The sequence below is a fragment of the Pyrus communis genome, chromosome 17, assembly GCF_041283825.1.
Source record: "Pyrus communis isolate YQ-2024b chromosome 17, ASM4128382v1, whole genome shotgun sequence".
Lineage (NCBI taxonomy): Eukaryota > Viridiplantae > Streptophyta > Magnoliopsida > Rosales > Rosaceae > Pyrus > Pyrus communis.
Window position 1 is genome coordinate 11,408,139 of NC_142581.1, and position 23,161 is coordinate 11,431,299.

Genomic DNA, 23,161 nt, shown 5'->3' on the forward strand with positions numbered 1-23,161 from the left:
ACCCCAAAATCATTAAACACAAAAATATTATTTTTGTACACGTATTCTTGTTCCTCGTCGTCAGGAATTTTTCGTGTTCACAGAATCACCGTTGTCTGGTGATTGTATCTGTTTCTCAATGCCTTCCAGAGAGTTAACGGATCTTCAACCGTTAAGTACCTCGCTCTTTAATCCCTCATTAAGATGGTGACGAATAAAGATCATGGCCTTCGCTTGAGATGATGAACCTGTCATCAACTACATCAATAGATGGCGTTCATTAAGCCTGGATTGCAAAGATCGGCTTTCTGAAACCTCTGCCATTGAGATGTGCGTTCAAGGCATGCAGTGGGGACTACACTACATCCTTCAAGGCATCAAACCACGAACATTTGAGGAGTTAGCCACCCGCGCCCATGATATGGAGTTAAGCATCACCAGTCATGGGAAGAAAGAATAGATCGCCGACAACAAGAATGACAAAGTTTTGGGGCCAAAGGTGGATAAGGCTGCGTGGAAACCCACCAAGGAAGCAATGACGGTCAACACAACTCCAGTCAAAATCCATACACGAGGCAAGGCGATTCAAACCGAAGCTTTTCGTGATCAAGAGATACGTAGACGCACTTTGAAGGAGCTTGAGGAGAAGACTTATCCATTCCCCGACTCTGACGTGGTTGCCATGTTGAAAGACTTGCTTGACAAAAAGGTGATCGACCTACCTGAGTGCAAACGGCCGGAAGATATGAACCGTACTGACAGTCCAAGGTACTGTAAATTCCACTGCTTCATTGGTCATCCGACGGAAAAGTGCTTTGTGCTAAAAGATCTCATCATGAAGTTGGCTCAGAAATGGATCATCGAGCTAGATCTTAATGATGTGGTGAAGTCAAACTATACCACCGTCACTTCTGGCTCTTTGAACTCAAAATCATCACCAAAATCAACGATTGGAGGAAACCAGAAAATCTTCCAGTCGAACTCAAGATCAAGCCTCGATGGCCCTTGAAGAAATCACAAGTCCGATTCAAAATCAAGTGTTCACCACCCTTGAATCAAATTCAACTCCAGATAAAAGGAGTAAGTTCAGACCTTCGGGGGAGGCCAAAAGAATCCTCCAGCCCAGTTCAAGATTAAGCCTGTGGAAAATCAACGATTGGAGGAAACCAGAAAATCTTCCAGTCGAACTCAAGATCAAGCCTCGATGGCCCTTAAAGAAATCACAAGTCCGATTCAAAATCAAGTGTTCACCACCCTTGAATCAAATTCAACTCCAGATAAAAGGAGTAAGTTCAGACTTTCGGAGGAGACCAAAAGAATCCTCCAGCCTAGTTCAAGATTAAGCCTGTGGAAAATCAACGATTGGAGGAAACCAGAAAATCTTCCAGTCAAACTCAAGATCAAGCCTCGATGGCCCTTGAAGAAATCACAAGTCCGATTCAAAATCAAGTGTTCACCACCCTTGAATCAAATTCAACTCCAGATAAAAGGAGTAAGTTCAGACCTTCGGAGGAGACCAAAAGAATCCTCCAGCCCAGTTCAAGATTAAGCCTGTGGAAAATCAACGATTGGAGGAAACCAGAAAATCTTCCAGTCGAACTCAAGATCAAGCCTCGATGGCCCTTGAAGAAATTTTCCAGCCCAATTCAAGATCAAGCCTCAACGGCCCTTGGGTTGACATCTACATTAAGGGACTTCAAAACGCATCTTCTACACGTGACAAGCACATGTCTACGACGCGCCTTGAAGTGGGGGCATTTGTAGACATCGAAATTTCAGTAAAATAAATGTTAACCAATGTATTAAAATTACAACATTTATTTACTTCACCTACAACCTCACACACTTACTTCACCCACAACATCCATTTACTTCACCAACCTCACACACTTACTTCACCCACAACATCCACTTACTTCACCTACAACCTCACACACTTACTTCACCCACAACATCCACTTACTTCACCTACAACCTCCACCTACTTCACCTACAACCTCCACTTACTTCACCCACAACATCCACTTACTTCACCTACAACCTCCACTTACTTCACCAACCTCACACACTTACTTCACCTACAACCTCCACTCACTTCACCAAAAAAATGAATGGTGGTGATTCATTCTCAAAACTTATAAATAGGCTTCTCCATCAAGAGGAATATCACCAAGAAAGCCAATTCACAAATACATTTCTCTACTCCCAAAATGGAAGAGAATACTCCTCACATGGAGGGGGACCAAAACCTTGAAACCTTAAAGTTCTAAAGCTCTCAAGAAAATCCCGAAGGATCAAGAAAGCACTCTTCGTTCTTCGTCAAATCCTCCTTCAAGATCAAGCCCCAACGGCCCTTGAAGAACTCCCACCAACTCAAGATCAAGCCCCAACGGCCCTTGAAGAACTCCCACCAACTCAAGATCAAGCCCCGACGGCCCTTAAAGAAAGTGTTCATCGTTCATCATCCGTTCATCCTAAGATCAAGCCCCAACGGCCCTTTGGATCAACAACCTCAACAAATCCACACATCCAATCGTTCTTCAAGATTAAGCCCAAAAGCCCTTGAAGATCCGCTCATCCATCAACCTTCAAGATCAAGCCCAAAAGCCCTTGAAGAAATCCACACAACCATTATTCAAGATCAAGCCCCGACGGCCCTTGAAGAAAGTGTTCATCATTCATCATCCGTTCATCCTAAGATCAAGCCCCAACGGCCCTTTGGATCAACAATCTCAACAAACCCATACACCCATTCTTCAAGATCAAGCCCAACGCCCCTTGAAGATCCATTCATCAACTGTTCATCCTTAGATCAAGCCCCGACGACCCCTTGGATCAACAAGCAAATCCACACATCTATTCTTCAAGATCAAGCCCAAAAGCCCTTAAAGAAAACCAACTGTTCATTCAAGATCAAGCCTCGACGGCCCTTGAAGAAAACCAACTGTTCTTCAAGATCAAGCCCAAAAGCCCTTGAAAATCCGATCATCCATCAACATTCAAGATCAAGCCCTAAAGGCCCTTGAAGAAACTTCCATCAACCTTCAAGATCAAAGCCATGAAGGCCCTTGAAGAAACTTACAACTGTTCATCCAAGATCAAGCCTCGACGGCCCTTGGATCAACAAATCTACATCTTACGGAGATAGAATCAGAGGACCAAATTTGAGAGAGATCGTAACCCCAAAATCATTAAACACAAAAATATTATTTTTGTACACGTATTCTTGTTCCTCGTCGTCAGGAATTTTTCGTGTTCACAGAATCACCGTTGTCTGGTGATTGTATCTGTTTCTCAATGCCTTCCAAAGAGTTAACGGATCTTCAACCGTTAAGTACCTCGCTCTTTAATCCCTCATCAAGATGGTGACGAATAAAGATCATGGCCTTCGCTTGATCTTGAGAGGATAAGCTGTTTTCTTCCCTAATGGTATCTCCAAATTCCTTGTTTCCAGGTGGATCTTGGTATCCAGTACTGATGTAAAGTAATTCTTCCCAGTAATGTCCAAGGCAGCAAAATCAAGCTTTGCCAAGTTAGCCATTTTCTTTTCTTTCTAAAAGAAAATTGAGATGCGTAAGAAGTTGAAATAATATGTATTCCTAGAGGAATATAGCGTCAAAACTTCTGGTTCTTACAAATTTTTCATTTTGATCTTCAGGCCAAAAATGATAAGCACTCGAAACTTCAAGCTCGAGATTTTCATGATTAATGAGAAGGGCGATTATACCGCACCATTCTCATTGAAACAAGCATAGGATGAGCAATTATTTTGCACCACTTGAACAGCAGAAAAATTTAAATGTGCAGAGCAAGATATAATCGATTTAAATATATAGAGCAAGGTGGACGATTATACCGCACCACCTATAATTGCAGTAAAATTAAATTTGCAGCTCAAGATGGGCGATTGTACCGCACCATCTTTGATTGCAGTGAAAATTAAATTTGCAGTTCAAGATGGGCGATTATACTGCACCATCTTTGATTATAATAAAATTAACATAAATAAACACTGGGTTGGAAACCAAGACTATACCAAACAAGAAATCAAAGATATAAGTAACTGTTAAATTTAGAACGAGAAGCAAGCATGGTGCTAGCAGCTCATCGTAATGGTGCATCACGCAGATGAAGCAGAAGAAGAAAAACAGGAAAAACCGTAAAGGAAGCATTTTTTTTTTCTTTCTTTCGATGAAGGCAGATGTGAACTATTTAAGGTTAGAGAGTCGTGCTGATAACGTGTTATAAATAGACAAAAGTTAGAGAGATAACATTTCTAAGGACAAAAGCGAAGCAGGTGCAAAATATCACATTATTACTTTAGTAGGTAGAACACAAAAAAGGATGGCAGATAAAGAAAGGGAGGGATACGGATATTATTTCTCTTGCTTTCTTTCGCAGTGCATTTGATAACAGACGGAGTGCTCTATTTATATAGTGACTCTCGTAACTACAACTATCAAAATACAATGATGATACTTTTGAAAATATCAAACACTATTACTAAATTTTTGGGCATTCTTTTTAGTAGGCATTCACCCACTAATTCTATAACAATGGGAATAAAATGTAACGAGCAGATAAGCCTAAAAACGGGATGGGCATAATGTGTTGGGAGTGGTGGACCAATTTGCCTTTTGTTTCACCATCTAGGTTCTGATAGGCATGCAAATGGAGACTTTTCCTAGGCATAATAGGGCCACTAGCAACGCACATGTGGATCTTCACGCACGCTCCGTAGAGCTCAACTCTCTATACCTTACCCATGACTATCCACCAAACTACAACTTTACCAATTTTATTTTATTGTATTTTCAGGGTGGAAAAATAGTTGGTTGGATAGATATTTCAACAGCAATCAAGACATAGTTCCAACAGGGATTTGGATTCCGTCCGGATCCAGATTGTGTGGGGATTCTAGGGATCCTCACATCCTAACCGTTCATCGTACATCGTGTGGTCAGAAATTATTTTGAATTTTTTTATTTAAAATTAAATACAAATAGTACTAAACAAAAATTGGTCATACGATGTACAATGAACGATTAAAATGTAAAAATTCCTAGGATCCTCACAAAGAGAATCCAGAGAGAATCCTCATCCTTCCAACAAATCACTTGTAAGTAATATATCTTAAATTCAATTCTTGTAAAAAAAAATAAAAATAAAAAAATTCCATTTTTAGGAGCTATTTTTTACCGATAATCTTGTTTGTTAAACAAAAATTAAAGAATCTTTCTAATAAATACTTGCCACTTGGTAACTCGTGACAAGATAGTACTTTCTTTATAATGACTGGTTGGTAGAGCACGTTTAAAACAACACTGGTTGGTGAGACAATTTGTGCTTTTGCATCAAACACAAAATTTGTAAGTTCAATTGTTACATTAATTATTGCTTTCATTGAGGTCTTGCGTACAACTTGGGTCACAGATTGGAAACATTTATGAATTGAAACAAACTCCATGTAGATTATTGCTCCTAATGTGGTCCCATAATTTCTTATGGTGGATCAAAAGAAAGAAAAACTAATGAAAATGGCTTCAAATCTTTACATTTTAATCAAAAACCATCAACTAACTTTATTTAATAATAAGGACAAAAGAATAGTGCATCCCCCATATAAACTGATACAAGAAATCCTTCATCCAAACATCCCAGAAACAAGAGAGAGAGACAGAGACAGAGACAGAGAGAGAGTGAGAGAGAGAGAGAGAGAAAGAGAATGGATGCATTACCAACACCAGCCAACTTCAAACTCGACGATATTTTGCTGGAATTTGTCGTCGGGGTTGGGGTTTGTATGCGCATAAGTTGCAAAGGTTGAAACCCTCGAGTTTCAACGCAAAATTAGCATCACAGAGTGCAACATAGTGAGATTAAAACCCAGAAATTCAAAAGTAAACCTCACCTGGGTTTGAGTTTGAGAGCTTCAAGCTCTCAAGCATTAATGGTACCGAGGTCCACACTACACTGATCCCACATGTAAAACCACCATTGTGATCTTTGCATCCCACAAACTTCAAATATGCTAAGTTTGGTGTTGATTTGTGAAGGTAAGTGGGAGCGTGAGAGCTTTCTTCTCTCGGTGCTAGAAAGATTGAGTTCGAGAGAGAAAGAGAGTTTTAGAGAAAGTTCAGAAAATAATGTGGGCGCATCCCCATATAAACTGATAAAAAAATAACATACAGAGAAAATTTGATGAGTATTGAAGAAAATTAGAAGAAGAAAATGTGTTTGGAAGGTGAGAATGTGCTAAGAAAAATCAAGAGGAGGAGAGAATAAACGGTGTAGTAAGTTTCATAAATAGTGTCGTAAATTTTCATAAACAGTGCAGTAAGTTTCATGAATAGTGTCGTAAGTTTCATAAACAGTGTAAACGTTTCAGAAACAGTGTGAGAACACATGGGTTCGCATGTCAGATTTTTTTTTTTTTTTTAATATTAAAATTATGTCTTTTCATTAAAATCTAAGTTTTTTTGTCCTTTTTATTAGATTTTAAGGGTTTTTCATTAAAATTTAAGTCTTTTTAATTAAATAAAGTTATTGCATGGTTTTTTATTAAAATAAACTTAGTCCAAGCCGTTTTCATGAAAGTTTTCTTAAAAGAATTGTCTATGACGACTTTGACAAATGTAATTTATGTGTACACATGTTTATAGAGAAGGAAATCAAGTTGCAAATGTTTTAGCTTCATTTGAGACAAATAGTTATGCTTATTACTGAGACTCTATAGCTCAAGATTTTGTTGCCTCTGCGCATGGTTTTCCCCATTATCGTTTTTGTTGATCATTTTTATCTTTGCAAGTCTTAGCATAGTCCCCCCGCTTGTATTTTTTTTTTTTTTTTTTTTTTTTTTGTTTACATTCATTCATTATCAATAAATTTGGTAGAGAAGAGAGACGAGCAAGAGACTTCTGGTTATAATGGTCATCATCCCTTCGGGAAAAGGTTGCCGAATAGCTAATTTTGCCTAATCTTCTCCATTTGGTAAAAATAAAAAAAAAACAATCGCTCCTCAATCCTACAAATTACAAGGCCAAATAACTAATCAAACACTTTTAAGAATCCATTACAACTTCAATAGATAACTAACATTACAACTGAAGACTTTGAGACTCTGCCATTACCACTAGCATGGCATGGCATGGCAGGAATTTCAAACAATGAAGCTTAAATCCTAACCCATTCAGCCCTCTGCTAACCCTACAATGCTGCCCAAAAGTAACAAGTATTTTCTTCATGATGGAGGTATTACTGCTTCTGCACTCTCCAGGGTGATTTAAAATTTTGCCAAACTAATTTCCCAATAAGTCCATAAAGTAACAGGATCAATAACTTCATCTAGCTGATATACCAGAGTAGTCATTCGAAGAAACATCATGCCCAGGTGTGACCTTTTGTTTCCTGCCCTGCCTTCGATTACCGGTGGTTTCTGCGCGAATCCCTTCTCTTGCTGCTGTTGCCTTCCCGTTGTCTTGACGGCTTCCCACCTGTCTTCATAGCACCAATCACAAACAATATGAGACTTGTACAGTACAAGCGATAGAAGAAAAATGGGAAAGAAGAGGTAGGTAACAGCATCTATTTATTTATTACATAAAGAAACCAAAATAGCACTTTACCCTTATTTTCATCCCTAAAAGCTTAAGTTCATAGTCCACAGTTCTTTGCCTCATGTTATTTAAATTTAAAAGACAATGCCTCCACAAGTTTCACAATGCACACAATATACATTAAGCACTTAAGAAACACAGTATCGAGATTACAAGCTGGAACAGAAGTTGTTCTCTGTCCACCATTCGATCATATTTTTATTTTCTCAGTAATGATCAAATTTGGCACAAACACTGGTCGGTAATTGGATTCCTTTGAGAACTTAAATGAATACTACATTAATTGAAGTGCCTATATCAAACAACCATCTTATATGTCTCATATTAAAAACACGAAAAGAGAAAATTAGGTTAAGAAGCATAAAGAGGAGGGTACTGACCCCTACACAAAATCTCGGAAAATGATTGTCGAAGCCAGAAGGATCATCCAAGGTCACCTTCTCATAGTTCATTTCAGAGCAATCGCGCTTGTTATTGGAACTTGAGCTTTCACAATAGGACGCATACGAAGAAGTAGAACAGGAACTAGGGGTCCGAGAAGCAGACCCACAACTCCCAATATCCCCTTGAAACATTTCATCAAAAAGATCCTGCAATTCTTCAAACGTCTCCTTCCCATTTTCCTGTCAATTACGCATTTCTCGTATGTCAGTATGTACACAGAAACACTATCATCATCACCATCATCATGATTATTCGAAATGAAACATTTCTTGAAACTTCTAATCATGTAGAAACTGATAAAAGGCTGGAAGCTACTTCCTAAAGTTTCTCACTGCATTACCAGAGAGACTTATGATTATAGTCACAATGTTCAGCTCACAATTTTTATTCAACCTGGAACAAGATGAAAGAAGAAAATATGAAATTTAAACAAAACAATCTCTTAATCATGCAGCATTAGCTGGTTCGACTAGCGCACACCCATCCAAAATTACTAGACCCCACATTTTTGCATGTCCTTAATATTTTGGAAATTACATATTAATAGAACTTTTTTCGAATCTTGAATAAAAATAGAACACTTCTCACTATAAGGTCACTAAACAGGAAATAGAACACATTTTACTGCCCCTATATTGCACCACCAACCCCCCCCCCCCCCCCCCCCAAAAACACTGCACGCCCAGTCTAAGGTGGCTCCGTCCTTGGTACTGGCACCTTAATGCCTTCCCTTGGTCTTGGGCTTTCCTTGATTGCAATTGAACAAATAAAGTTCCATCAATAGGTGGGGGCCACGGGGACTTTCTTTTATATTTGAACGATATTTTAATCTAAAGTAAAGGGATAGAGATTCAAACTAGGGCGTAGAAGGGAGAGCGACTAGGCTACACCCTCATGCGGTCAAGGCCCTAGCTAGTGGGCCCTTCAGGAACAGACTTTAGTAGGATGTTACTACAATTGTAGTTGGGCATATCCATTTAAACAGCACTGAGTGGCCCATCAACACTCTTTTTCTAGAATAAATCCATTATTTCCTCTTCTCAAATGTCTTAGCAAAAGTGAGGGTGAGGCCTCAATGGAAAGCAAACATAAACCAAAAACGTATGTTTTCACAAAAAGCACAAGAAGCTTTTTTGCATCCCATTTTCTCCCTAATCTGTTTCAACATGTTTAAAACATGTTATGCATCTACGTGTTCGTGTCAGTAAAAGCAGGAAAGTTGGAAATTAAAAAAGGAAGAAAGGCAAAGTTGTACATACATTAGGCTTCGTTTGGCTCATCATCATTGCCATTTCGTTCAAAAACTCACCCATCCCCTGCACAAACATATTCACAATAAGCTCATAATTAATGTAGAATGGAACATACCAAAAAAGTTGCATCTACATTTAAATTGGTCCGCACTAGTATCACTTGGGCGGCTACATTTTGACAGATTTCTTACAAGTAATAAATAAACAGTGGTAAATGTCCTCGAAGATGTTTTAACCGACAAATATTAATTTTTGCACATTTTTAAACAAAAATTTAACGATTAAAACACCAAGACTACCCGTTACTCCAGAGCACCAAGTATATCCCTCAAAAGATAAACTTACATTGTTTTCGTCATCATCACTGCCATAGGCTCCTACATCGTAAAGAAACCTCTTATTCGCGTCAGATAAAACTGTTCAACAAAAAACAGACATTATGCTTTCCTCGTGACAAATTCAAACGAAAATAATAATAAAAAAAGAATTCTGGTAAACTCACCCACCATTTTTCCACCCTTTTAATAAAAATATTAATAACATATTTTATCGTGTTAGATAAAGACTTTTGAACCCTTAGTTGTAATAATTAGACACGCGACTTTTTTTTCAATTAAAATGATTTCTCAAGCTTCTAAACGGTGATTCGAAATCCAGAACGAGAACTCCGTCCAAGAAGAAAAATGGACGTGAAAAATTGCTCCATTCAGGTTGCGTGCGAAGCCTGATGGCCCCCAGGGGAAGGTCATTGTGTTGGTCGATTTCAGTGGAGTTATACAAGGGCAGGGGAAGGTCATTGGAGCGGGAAGTGAGCTAAATATCACACTAGCATGATCGTAATAATATCATTCAAATTTGTTTTTAATGAAAATTGAACCTAATACTAAGTGACTAACCTCTTTTTTTTTTTTTTTTTTTTTTAGTACAATGACATATTTTACATTAAGAGAAGGGGGATTCAGCTAATAAACATCTTAATTTGGTATTGAATTATTCATCTACGAAAATCAAATTTTAGATCTCTCACTGAATATCACCGGACTCTAATATTGAATGACGCTAAGTGACTAACTTGGTGGGAACTTTAACGAAAAGCTCCTGATACTATTTATTTTAACGAAAAATCATATTTTTACACTAAAAAACAATCTTAATACTATTCACTTTACCTTTTATTTTGTCATTAAATCTTAAAAAATTCAAACCATTTTGATTAGTGCTTCGTAACTTTTAATGTTGTAAAATAGTAGATGAAAAAGAGAATAACGAATTGGGCCCAGCAGCAATCTAAAATAACAATAAATGAGAATCAAGTGTTGAAATTACCAGAATAGGCTTGTTGAATGTCTTGGAATTTCATTTTGGCTTCTTCCACGAACTTAGAATTTCCGGAGGCAGAACAGCGATCCGGGTGCCATCTCTGTACCAACAAGTATATAAAAAAAATTAACCAAAAAATTCAATATATTAAAGAAAAATACACAATTCCTTGAATTTCCCTCAAATCCCAGAAAAATCTCATACTTTTTTCGACCTTTCTAACCTGTTTTGATCATGCAGTGAAAACCCATATCCGGGATTTACATCCTGAAAACCCAATTTCCCATGGAAGCAAGAAAGTTCCAATTTTTCCAATGATTTGGCAGAAACCCAGAAATAAATGGAGAAAAAAAATCAGAACTTTAGCTCTGGATTTCAATTTTAGAAGGACCCAATTGAAAGAATCGTGAAAAAGGGTTTAAATTGAATTGTGCAAAAATGGTGACGAAATTAAATTCTAACCAGTGCAAGTTTCTTATAGGCATTTCTGAGCTCCGAGTCTGTGCATTCCTTGTCCAACCCTAAAACTGCATAGAAGTCACTGCCTTTCTCTTCCCCATCAGCCATTTCTTCCTCTTTCAACTCCTCCAAATCCAAAACAACCTTAGTTTCTCTGTTTGTTGTCTACAAATTATAGGACCCAGAATTCCAAAGGCGAAGACAAAGATTAAGATGTCGCACGCTGTCGTACTACATATTTGTGATTTGGAACACGGAACCTCTAATCAAAGGGGGAAGAGAGAAGGAAAAAGATCTCACCCTTTTGCAAATAAACACGGAGGCTCAAAGAACGCTCCAGAAACCAATCCCCATTTAAATGGTATTTTTCTTGTGGTTTTTATTTTAATCGATTTGGAGGATCTTTGGAGATGGACGGCTGAGATTGAGCGAAAGGTGGTAGATATTTATGCAGATTGTGAATCCAGAAGGTTCCGTTTCTCACTGTTTCAGAAGCCTTTGTTGACGCCAAGGGAAATAAAACATAGGATGGGTCCCACCCGCACAATAAAGAAATAAAAGGAGCGGGTCCCACACACAGAATGGCTTTTTATCACAAGTTGGTCGTCAGTCGGCAATTGGCGTGGAAGACTGTAGAGTGTCGGGTGGATGGGATTTGGATTCTATATTTGGCACATTTACTCATTTGCCATTTTGGGTATTGGCAAATAATGGCAAATTTGCCATAAATAGAACCACGTTGCATGGTGATGCTGTGACAATGGTATTCACACCTTTTTTTTTTTTTTTTTTTTTAACTTTTACTGTTTTTGTTAATTTTTTTAATTGAATTGATTTGACTGTTAAAAATTAAGATAAATGTGTAAAAAAATAAAAATAAATATAGCATAATTTTAATTAGAGATGGTTCGGTATGGGATACCGTGTGAAATTCTATTCTTATATTTCATTGTTATAATCTACGTATTTGTATTATTGAGATTTTATATTATTTTTTGAGAATTTATTTTAAATTGTTTGAATTTAGATTTTAAATAAACTAGTTACAAAGTTTGAAGTTTTAAAATTAATTGTTTAAAATCCGTAGATCTTTGGAGGTCACAATTTATATTTTCAATTAGATGTTCTGATGCCATAATTGATATCCATATGATGTGATTTGATTGTTGGAACTTAGTTTCATTACGACACATCACTTGACCCTTATAAGAATCGGTGATTTGTCTGTTGGATCGTCACCAAATCTCAATGCATTATAGAACATAATATTTAGTTAAAATTAGTATTAATGGAAGCCCGGTGAAGCTTTGCAGCTTATCTCAGTGAGTGACTTTAACATATGTGATATGGTTATTACCTTAATTTCTTATATTGGTATCATCTGTGAATATGACTTGGTTTTATAATGTGATTTCTATTGAAATGTGATTATATATATATATATATATAGCCATAGACCTATGTTTATTAAACATGATTTGGCTTGTGTACTGATGATGATCGTGATATGTGATTTGACATGCATATTTGAAAGGTGGTTGATTTGCATAGATGGTATGATATGATGAAATGTGAGTGACTTTAATATATGTGAATATAAAATGGTTTTATAATTATGTTTCCTATAAATTGTTAATTTTTATATTTAGTCATCGATGTAGTTATATGAAGTGGGATTTGACGTGCATATTGGAAATATGGTTTGTTTTTATGATTGGCTTGATTTAATGAAAGGTGAGGGCTAGTGGTGGACCGTTAACCCATTGTCATGGGGTTTGTTGCTTCGAAACGTGTTTCACCCCTCGTTTCATTATTTCATTTCTTGTTCCGTTGAGCCTTTATAACTTGAGTAACTTGATTCATGTGTTGTTTCATTGATTGGTTGTTATGTATTGTGCTCCATGATTCCGTTGAGTGATGGTTCGGAATCGTGTCTTGGTTCGGATTCCGTTGAGTGATGATCCGGAATCCTTCATACTCTACTCCACAATTCCGTTAAGTGATGGTCCGGAATCGTATCTTGATTTGGGTTCCGTTGAGTGATGGTCTGGAATCCCTTCTACTCCGCAATTCCGTTGAGTGATGGTTCGGAATTGTATCCTGGTTTGGATTCCGTTGATTGATGGTCTGGAATCCCCTTTGGTATCTTGGTTCCGTTGGGTGGTCCAAAATCCCTTTTTTCCAGAGATGTAGACTTCGGCCGAACTATGTCACTCTAGCCCTGCATGTCGGTCTATGATGTGTTATTGATTGATGTGATTGTGGAATGATGTTGGTTGTGATTGTTGTCATTATGATTAGATTTGTTAATCGATATGGCTAGAGAATAACATTGTGATTCGTTGACTGTTCTTTGAGATGTTGCGTACTATGAATTGCAGTATTATGCGAAACATAGTGATTTATATGATGTATGAATTAGAAAGCATATGTGTGAGAATGGATTACCTGCGTACATGATAAGATGATAATTATTGTTTGGCGTAAGGTTGATGTGTAGTGTGGTACTCTATGATTTCTGCTAGAAGTATTTTACAAAAAGCTTAGAGTTTGACGAATGGCTTGATCCCTATTTAGGGTACGTAGGCAGTCTAACGAGGATGTTAGATGCAGCCATAAAGTCTACAAAGAATTATTGCCCAAGTGAATCTTAAGTTATGTTTTGCCATTTCCCGAATGGGGGTATGTTAGAGATACGGGTATTTGGTGATGTCATGTATCGATCATGGATGTATGTCGGGATCGGGGCATGACATACCAAACCAAAACCTTAGTCCCGATTCACAAACCGAAATTTTCGATATTCCCAATTTCAAGACCGATTCCAAACCAAAATTTCGAGAATCCTAATTTTCGGGAATCCTAAATAGTTTCGGTATTTCAGGATAATTGGGAATCCCGAAATATTTTTGGGCTTTTGGTGATTCTGTATTCCCAATTCCCATAGCTGTTATATTTTCACTGAAATAATCAGGTACATACTTCACACATTACTATGCTTCCTGTTTTCCTTCGTTTCGTGATTGTTCTTCCATTACTAAGTTCAACTTTATACTCTTAATGAGTTACCTGGCATGAAGTTGAGGAGGTAGAAGGAATAATGCATGAATTGATCAAACGATATCGGTAGGCAACATTAAACTCTTAAACAACCACCAGTGCAACCGCGGATAAGTTTTATATGACATCTTCTTTTTTAGTACTAAGATGCATTTATAAGTTTATAACATATAGAACAGAGTTGTTTTACCATTTAAGAGTACATTAGAAGGCAAACCTATTACAGAAGTTATATACCTTTTTGTGATTATGTGGAATACTCATTACACTTCCGGTGTTTATGTTCTCTACTTTCTTCAACAACTTTGACACTGGTGTTTGTGTTACTTCCAATAAAGGTGACTCCTATCAATGAAATAGAATAACACATAACACATATCATAATCCTTCATATCTTTATGTTGCAGGGATGAAAAATAAAGTAACATGATTTTTTCATTAGGTGCCAACATGATTTATATATATATATATATATATATATATATATATATATATATGTCTATATATATATGTATAAAATAATTAAAAATATATATTTCAATTCAGTATGGGAATATCAAAATATTGGAAAGATAATCCCGATTCCCATACCAAAATTTTGATATTTTTTCTGGTTAGCATACCAAAAATTTTGGGAAAATCGTTTTGAGATCAGTATTTTTTTCGGTTTGATTCGGGATTTTTGAGAATTTTTTCCACCCTAATTCTAATAAGAATTCACTTAAATTTGTAATTTACTTGGAAATTTGTGCCAACCAACTTATTGTTTGCCGCCCACCGACCCTATTGGTTTCATAAACTAGGGGTCTATCTATTAGAGCTAAGGGTTGAGGATTAACAGTTGTATGTTAACAGCTGTATGTGAGGTGCAATCCTATCAAGTTAAGCTAGCAAGCCTAAGTGCAACTCCATCGAAAGGAGTAGCCCGATAGACCGGCAACTGAATAGTACTCAATAGCCCTAGCTCCTTGCTCCAGCCTATACAGGCGATTGGGCTGAGGGGGGCCCAAGAGCCTAAGGCCATATGATGCATGGCTGACATTAGAATGACGTCAACCACATTATAAAATTAATAAAAAATTTAAAAGAAAAATATAAACAATTAATAAAAAATCTGAATTTTTTTTTTAAATTTAAAAAAAAAAGATTTAATTTTTTTTATAAATATCTTATCATTATCTTCCACCTTAAACCACAATTTTATCTTTTCTCAAATACTTTGGGTTGTAATTTCTTATTTAATGAAAAGTGGTACAATGAGATCGATTAAAAATCATTTCCGAAATTTGAAATAAAATTATTTTTATTATTTTATAAAATAAAAAATATTAATATTTTATTGTATATTGTCATGGCTATTCAGTTTAGGGGTAGAGATGCAAAAAGCAATTGTTGTTCATTAAAGGTAATTACTGTTCACTGGAAGTTGATCTAGGAGGCCTTGATACACTAGAGTTGCTCTAATCCCTCAAGAAAATAACACTCTTGGGATTTGGTTTGGTACTTCAGATTGTACTAACAATGGCAGAATCAAGTACAAGGCTCCCCTAGGCTATAACATAGGGAGAGTTTGGTTCTTCAAGTTTAAAAATATTATTTTTTAGGTTAGTTTATAATTTTTAATTGTCATATTCCACTTAACAAGTGAAATTTTTTTTATTAGTAAGGTTGTTTTTAAGAATAATAAGAGCTAATAGATGTTAAATAAATTTATCACTTTAACCAATATTATATTTAATAGTAATAAATTAAAACTTCCATTACCACAAATGGTTCCTTATTTTATTCACTTGAAAGCTTTGAAGGCTAGAAACATAGAAAACATAACATAAAATTCTTGTTTCAAATTACTACATTCAAGTTTTTACTATTATATAACTTTATGTAGGCAACATAGGATTAAAAATTTGATTTCGTAGTAATAGTTTTAGCTTAGCGCACCGACCGAATACTTTCCGACTACGCCAACATGTACTAACTATTTTAGTTTGATAAAATATGTACATTGAATAAGACTGACTAAATTAATCGAAGATTTGATGCTACGACGATATTAACAAAACTTTGGACTATAATTATTTTACACATTAAAAAATAAATAAATAAAAAAAAAAAGAAAAAAAAAGGGAACAACACAAACACCCGTCCATCAAACAAATCCATTACACCGCCATCAGTGGGCCTTCTCACCAATGACTACACACCATCATTCTCATGGGTTCTAATCAGTGGTAGAGTCAGAAATTTACAACGATGAGGTCAAAAAATAGTTTTCACAAATCGATCGTACTTTTATTTAAAAATAGCTTTCAAATATATCAAAATGGAGATTACAAATAAAGTGTTTAAGTTTCAAACCCAAATCCTACATACATACACCAATAGCTCTCACTCAAACAAAGAACAAAGAGAGAAGACCAAAATACATACAAATTCCTCTCTCAAAAACTATAGAACGTAGTACCAATACGAATGATTGCTCAAAAGAGAGCACAAATGAAGCAGCCCAAAGAGAATTAAAGGGTTAGGAACCAAAAGCATTAGAAGGATGGAACCAAAAAACAGCAAATGGCCCACTAATTTTGGCCATAATTCATCTGCTGGTGGTGGTATGTCATAAGAGCAAATTTAGAAACTTATTGGGGTCAAGGGATCTCGATGCACCCCCTTGGTTCCGCAACTAGCCATAGCGGAGCCAGAACTTCATCACAATGGGGGCAAAATTGAGAAATTTTCGAATTTTGATTACAAATAACTTCATTCACAAAATATTGTCAGATTATCACACTTGTGCTTATATATTTTATATTCAGTTTCCTATGTACAATGTGAGACTAATGCACTCTGAGCATATATTGTTGGTACTTCACCTTTCTAAGCAAAATATGCACTCTGAGCATATTTTATATTCAGTTCCTATATACACTTGTGCTTATATATTTTATATTCTCTATTTGTGAATAATGTATGTTGACTATAAAAATTTCATAATTAGAATCATTCATTTTATTAATCTTCATTTGAAGATCCTTCTATAAAAAATAATTTCAAATGGAGATCATATAGTCATTCAAATGTATTAACAAATCAACGATGTAGATAACAAGTAACATATTCATGTTAACCATCCATTTGTTTGCTTCATTTGGATGATTAAACGTTTTTCAATTCAAATGTTTTTTTGTAGGAATGTTCTTCAAATGAAAAGTAGTAAATTGAACGATTCTAATCGTTAATTTTATTCAATCAAGATACGTTATTCGCAAATTAAGAATATGTGCATCCCTTTCCTTTTTTTCTTGGCTTACAAGAGGGGAAGGGGAAATATGTCACGTTACGCCCCCCACCCTTTTCCTCTGCTACTTACTAAGAGGCTCGCAGGAGGGGAAGGGGAAATATGTCATGTTACGAAATTTTAGTTTAAGTGAACTTGTAACATCAAATGAATATGCTACGCTATGACGATCTTCCTACGCGTGCACACATGTCAGAATACCTGCCATTTTTTTCGGACAAAGTCAGAATACCTGCTTAAATTTGGACAATGCCAAGTTAATGCACGTGATAGGCGACGCCCCTATATAATATGCTGTGTGAGTCACATGTACAATGTAACGTGGGAGATTAGGCTACCCACCCCGCCCTGTTGGTTCCATGATCTCAGATCCTATTGGGGATACTCATTTGCCATTTTAGCCATTTTAGATGGGGGCAAATTAATTATGAAAAGGAAATTTAAAAATTATTGTGTGTTGTTGCATGACAATGTAATTTACAAATTCACGTGTTAAATTTAGGATTAATATTAATAATTGTATGCGAGTTGTAATTCTTATGAAGTTATCATTTCAGTGAACTTGTGACATAGAATCAATATGCCACATTTTGGAGAAAATTTTTGGTGTGTCGAAAACACAACTTGGTACACCAAGTGTCATAGTACAATTGGTTAATTTTTTTTTTTTTTTAATTCTTTGTTGAAGTCAAAAAATGTCATATGCAAGCTCAATAAAGTCTTAAAACCTAATTGTCATACAAGCCTCAAGTCAAGCCCAAAATACATGCCAAGGTGCTGAATCGAGAAGAGATTATATTCGTAATCATGTCATGCTACATTAATTAAACCATACATTTGTTTAAATCACACCATGTTCATGCAAATCCATGAATATTTATCATGCCATGCCTTATCACATTAATAACTATTCACGCTAAAGTAAGCCCAAGCCACATGCTTGGGGCTTGTTAAGTGAATTGTGGTGTGGATGTTTATGGAAGTTTTATCGGACCTATGTGGAGTCAAGATTATGGAAGACTTTGTGTTGCTTGAGAGCCCAAAGATCTAAGCCCATAACCTTTGTAGTCCACGTGGGCAAGTTTGAGAGAGAACCAGCCTAGTTTTCTTCTTTCCTTAGCAAGCTAACAAACTTAGTTAGGAAGAAACCAAGTCTTGAGCCTTAGAGTCACGTGAAAGCCTAGCAAACAGACATTTAATGAAGAGAGAGGCTGACTCTCCTTTTATAGCTTATGATGAAGATCAACATCTGAAAGCCAGAAGACACGTTACTACAAGTAACGCTTGTGGAAAGCTGACTCGGGAAAGCCATGCCTCAGGAAGAAGGTCCAACGAAAGTTTCACGAAACCAACGACGCCTAGCTGCCTTGCACCAAAAGAGAAATGGCAGAAGAACTAGGGAGAAAGAGGAGGGAAGACCAAGCCACAATTAGAGATTCTTAGGAATCCTAGAAGGGAATCATTCACCTACAAAAAGAGAGATTAGAAGTCATTAGAAGGGGACATAATAACACAAAGGTTCAAACACTAGAGGGAGAAACTCATAATCATCTTCCCACAACCTTAGAGTTCTCCCCCAGACTTCCTTCAATCCTTTAAGTCAGGAAAAACCTCTTTAGAACCCAGGAAGCCCAGTTTATCCAACCTTGAACTCTATACAACTATGCAAACTCTCTTCTTCATGCTAAACTAATGAACTATTACTTCTAGACCATGCTTCCCTTGAGCAAGTCATTATTTATTTAATCATTCTAATCTTCGAGTCATTGATTTAACCAGGATATTTCCAAAGACGAGCTAACTCTTTCTAGATATTTCGAGATGTGGTACAAATCCAAACTAAGTGAGACAAGAGAACGTTCTCAAAGCTCAAGTCCACCTTGACCTAAAAGTCCCCCAACAATTTTCAACAAATTGTATTATGACACTTAGTATATCAGACAGTGCTCCTGGCACACTAAAAAATCTCACGGCCTTCCTATTAATTTGGACAAGAAGATACAAATGACACCTATTAGTTCCACGATCTAAGGTCCATTAAAGCTACTAGTTCAATAACTTGGTCAAAATTTTGGCCCAACATTAAATTAGGTTCTATCGTAGTTATAAATTAGATTATCGTGTTCTTATATACATAACGTGTCAACAAAAGTTTGCGTTAATTGTGATTAAACTTGATAAACAGAAGTCTATTGGGCTACAAGAGGACAAAGTCCTATAACCCAAAGCCCACATAGCTTGGAGAGTCAAATTTTGACATATTAACCTAGAACAAGAAATAGAGTTCATTAACTACGAAAACTTAATATCTTTTCACACGGTAGTACAATATAGTATCCGAATGATGCGTGACGGTGAATCTGTTCCATTTAGTTTGTTTTCCATAGCTATAACAATGGTTTGCTTTCGTGCAAATATGAACAGAACAAGAAAACATTGTGATTCCAAGGTTAACATATTTTGCTTAGCTTATAAGAAGATTTCAATCTTGAATCCCTACCCAAGATTAGTAGCAATGACAACGAAGATTAACCCAAAAGATTTTCTCCATCTAATCACCAAAACCAAAAACAAAAAAATTACCACCAAGTGAAGTTGAACCTCTAATCATCAGTTAGTTGGACTCCCATTGTCAGCCACTCCAACCCCTAAAGCATCACCCAAATTCATTGTCCTTGTCATTGTTCTCCTCCCAATCCCTCCCCCGTTCCCCTTCCTCATCATTGCAGCAAACTCCCCATAATCTATCTGCCCATCATCATCCTGATCAATCTCCTTGATCATGTCCTCCAGATGCAGCTCCCCCAATCCAAACTCCTTGCAGGCTTGACTCAGCTCATCAATGGTGATGAACCCGCTTCCGTCCTTGTCGAAAAACGAGAACGCAGACAGCAGATTCTCCTCCCTCTCCAGCTTGTTCAAGTGCACCGTCGCCGCCAGAAACTCGCCGTAGTCGATCGTCCCGCTGTTGTCAATGTCAGCTGCCTCCATTAGATCCTTGATCTCAGACTCCATTAGCTCAGACCCCACTTTCCTCAGCCCCTCTTTGAGCTCATCAAACGTGATGCTCCCGCTCCCATCTGCATCAATCATCTTAAAAAGCTCCCTCAGCCCGCCAATCTCCTCCTCCGAGAGCCGCTCAGCGATCACTCTCAGCGCCATTTTCTTGAGCTTGTTCATGGCGGAGAACTGCTTCATCCTCGACAGGACAGCCGAATCCAGCGGCTTATCGGGCGCAATCGTGTCATCTATGATCCACGGATGGCAAAGCACCTCATGGGCAGTGATTCTCTTCCTTGGGTTTCTCTCAAGCATTTTACCTAGCAGGTCTCGTGCACTTCCAGAAATCCCAGGCCACGGCTCGGACTCAAAATCCAACCTCCCCTGCAAAATCTGCCGGAAGATCCCAATCTCCGTCTCCGCCCAGAACGGCGGAACCCCACTTAGCAAAATGTACAGAATCACCCCTGCGCTCCACACATCCGATTCCGGCCCGTAGTGCTTCCTCAGCACCTCAGGGGCAACGTAATACGGACTTCCAACAACTTCAGAAAAGGTCTCACCGGGCTTGTAGAAAACAGAGAGCCCGAAGTCCGTCGCCTTCAGCGCCGCGTCCTCCTCCTCGCTTTCGAACAAGAAGTTCTCCGGTTTCAAATCCCGATGCATAACCCCAAGCGAATGACAAGCCTCCACAACCCCAACAATGGTTTTCAGCAGCTTCGCCGCCTCCCGCTCGCTGTAATGCCCCTTCTTCACGATCCTATCGAAAAGCTCACCGCCGCGGCAGAGCTCCATGACCAAATGGACGGCGGCGGCGTCCTCGTAGGTGCCGCGGATTCTGACGACGTGCGTGTGCTCGGAGAGGTGGTGCATGATCTGAATCTCTCGCCAGACATCCTCGAAGTCCTCCCGGCAGAGGAGCTTGCGCTTGGGGATGGACTTGCAGGCGTAGAGGTGTCCGGAGGAGATTTCGGTGCAGAGGTAGGTGGTGCCGAACTGGCCCTGGCCAAGGACTCTCCCCAGAGAGTAGAGGTCAGTGAGGTTCTGGGTCTTGTAGGGTAGGACCCAAGTCGTCGGCTTTAATGAGGATGTGGCGACGGAGCTTGATTTGCTGCTCATTGCAGTGAGATCTGAGAGCTCTGCTGCTTTGATGAAAATGGAGGACGATGACTGATGAACCAAGAATTCTGAAGGCCAAGAGCTCTCCTCTCTCTCTGCAAAAATTTTCAAACTTTTTCCATTTCTCTTCTTCTGAGAGACAGAGAGTCAGAGACTGCATCTGACCCAACTTTGTAATAAAAGTTCTATTTTTACTGTCCATTTACCAACATTTGTACCATCCTTGTAAACTTGTAATAGAGCTGAGTCACGTGTCTTGTAGGCTCTACCTTTACATAGATGTGGTACAAATTGATGATGGGTGTAGAATTTCTTATTTTATGTTGAATCACGTCAATATTTTTTATTAATTTTTTATATAAAAAAAGAAAGACAAAATAGAGAATGTGAGAAGAGGAAATGAAAGGGGATGGAAGGACAAGAAGAGATAATCCTAGTCCATTGACAATTGAGACATGTAAGTGTAACGTAAAAAGTGTTATGCGGATAGTATCAATTTTACTAAAGAAAAAACTTTAATGATACGAGTATACTATTATCTTGACGTTACAAAATAATAAATGACGTAAACGTTTTATTAATATAAGACATACAGTGTATTATTGGTACAAAACATTCAATGATGCTTTACTTATATAAATTTTTCTTTATGTAACTTTATATTATCAGTACAAAACGTGAGATGATAGTCTACTCAAACCCTAAAAGTTGCTGTCAAAAGACTTGAGTCTTGATAAGTTTTAGAAAAACTGGTATTGCCATCTTCTAGAAATCGTTTCAGTTTGCATTGTTTGTTTTCTCTCACATCTTTTTATTTGCTACGATGTTTCCTTTGGTTCAAGGAATTGAGATTCAACGGTATCTACTAAAAAAAAATCTAAACCTAACAGCAGTGTTTGATGTTTATCAAATTAATGAGGTTGTTTGATTGGCTTAAAACCTTAAACTACAATTATTTAACAGACTTGGATAGGCATTGGTCTAGAATCATGTCAAAGTTTGTGTGCAACATCTCTGCTCCATGAGAATTTGTATATATATATATATATAGAATTCTATATGTCTATATATAAATAAATATATAAGATAGTTCTTTGAGGGGGAAAGGGATTCTCTTCAAAGGACCTGGGTTGTCTGCCCTCCTCATCCCATATCATTCTTATCCCCTCTTATTTTCTGTGGTGACTATTAAACCACGTCAACATTTTATATTTATTTTTTTTATAGAAATAATAAGACAAAAGCCAATGGAATTATAAAATGTTGATGTGGCTTAACCGTAACCACAAAAATAAGAGGGGATAAGAAGGGTATGAGATGGGGAGGGCAGACAACCCTCTCCGAATCCCTTCCACCAAGTCTATCAATTTGGGTCATTGAAATTTGATTCAACGGCTACAAACAGGAGACCCCTTTAAAAATTATAATAACTTTAGTCGTTTGATCAAATTTCAATGACCAGGATATGTGAACTTGGTGGAAGGGATCCGGAGAGGATCCCTTTCCCTTTGATGGCATCATGTGGTCCCAAAGGCAAGGTCTTGGAAAGTTGATTTGGAATTTCCTGGTCATCAATATATGTATCAAAAATTCAAAATGGGATGTGATATCTACAC

The 23,161-nt window shown here is 37.3% G+C and overlaps 2 protein-coding genes and 2 long non-coding RNA genes across 8 annotated transcripts; all 4 read right to left on the bottom strand.

Annotated features, from left to right (window-relative positions):
• Positions 1 to 1,736: 1,736 nt before the first annotated feature.
• LOC148689466 (uncharacterized) lies at positions 1,737 to 2,200 on the bottom strand. Its single transcript, XR_015958369.1, has 2 exons — positions 2,049 to 2,200; positions 1,737 to 1,960 (listed from the first exon to the last, which is right to left on the bottom strand). It is a non-coding gene; the product is annotated as an uncharacterized LOC148689466 (long non-coding RNA).
• A 3,293-nt stretch (positions 2,201 to 5,493) lies between these two features.
• On the bottom strand, positions 5,494 to 6,230 carry LOC148689467 (uncharacterized). The gene is made up of 2 exons (XR_015958824.1): positions 5,891 to 6,230; positions 5,494 to 5,810 (listed from the first exon to the last, which is right to left on the bottom strand). It is a non-coding gene; the product is annotated as an uncharacterized LOC148689467 (long non-coding RNA).
• A 780-nt stretch (positions 6,231 to 7,010) lies between these two features.
• Positions 7,011 to 11,427, bottom strand: LOC137708208 (uncharacterized). 5 transcript variants are annotated; one of them, XM_088689718.1, is made up of 6 exons: positions 11,075 to 11,427; positions 10,619 to 10,712; positions 9,638 to 9,708; positions 9,299 to 9,355; positions 8,033 to 8,218; positions 7,011 to 7,476 (listed from the first exon to the last, which is right to left on the bottom strand). In XM_088689718.1, the coding sequence occupies exons 1-6, from the start codon at positions 11,177 to 11,179 to the stop codon at positions 7,402 to 7,404; spliced, it is 588 nt and encodes a 195-aa protein (XP_088545844.1). In that variant the 5' UTR covers positions 11,180 to 11,427; the 3' UTR covers positions 7,011 to 7,401. The 5 variants fall into 5 exon arrangements, with proteins under 5 accessions (XP_088545844.1, XP_088545842.1, XP_068303330.2 ...); XM_088689716.1 differs by having other exon boundaries at positions 7,011 to 7,472; positions 7,976 to 8,218; positions 9,638 to 9,669; positions 11,075 to 11,423; XM_068447229.2 differs by having other exon boundaries at positions 7,011 to 7,472; positions 7,976 to 8,218; positions 11,075 to 11,423.
• Positions 11,428 to 19,862: 8,435 nt separating this feature from the next.
• On the bottom strand, positions 19,863 to 21,833 carry LOC137707591 (calcium-dependent protein kinase SK5). Its single transcript, XM_068446493.2, has one exon. It carries the CDS (start codon positions 21,543 to 21,545, stop codon positions 20,037 to 20,039), a length of 1,509 nt encoding a protein of 502 aa, XP_068302594.2. The 5' UTR covers positions 21,546 to 21,833; the 3' UTR covers positions 19,863 to 20,036.
• Between the last annotated feature and the right edge of the window lie 1,328 nt (positions 21,834 to 23,161).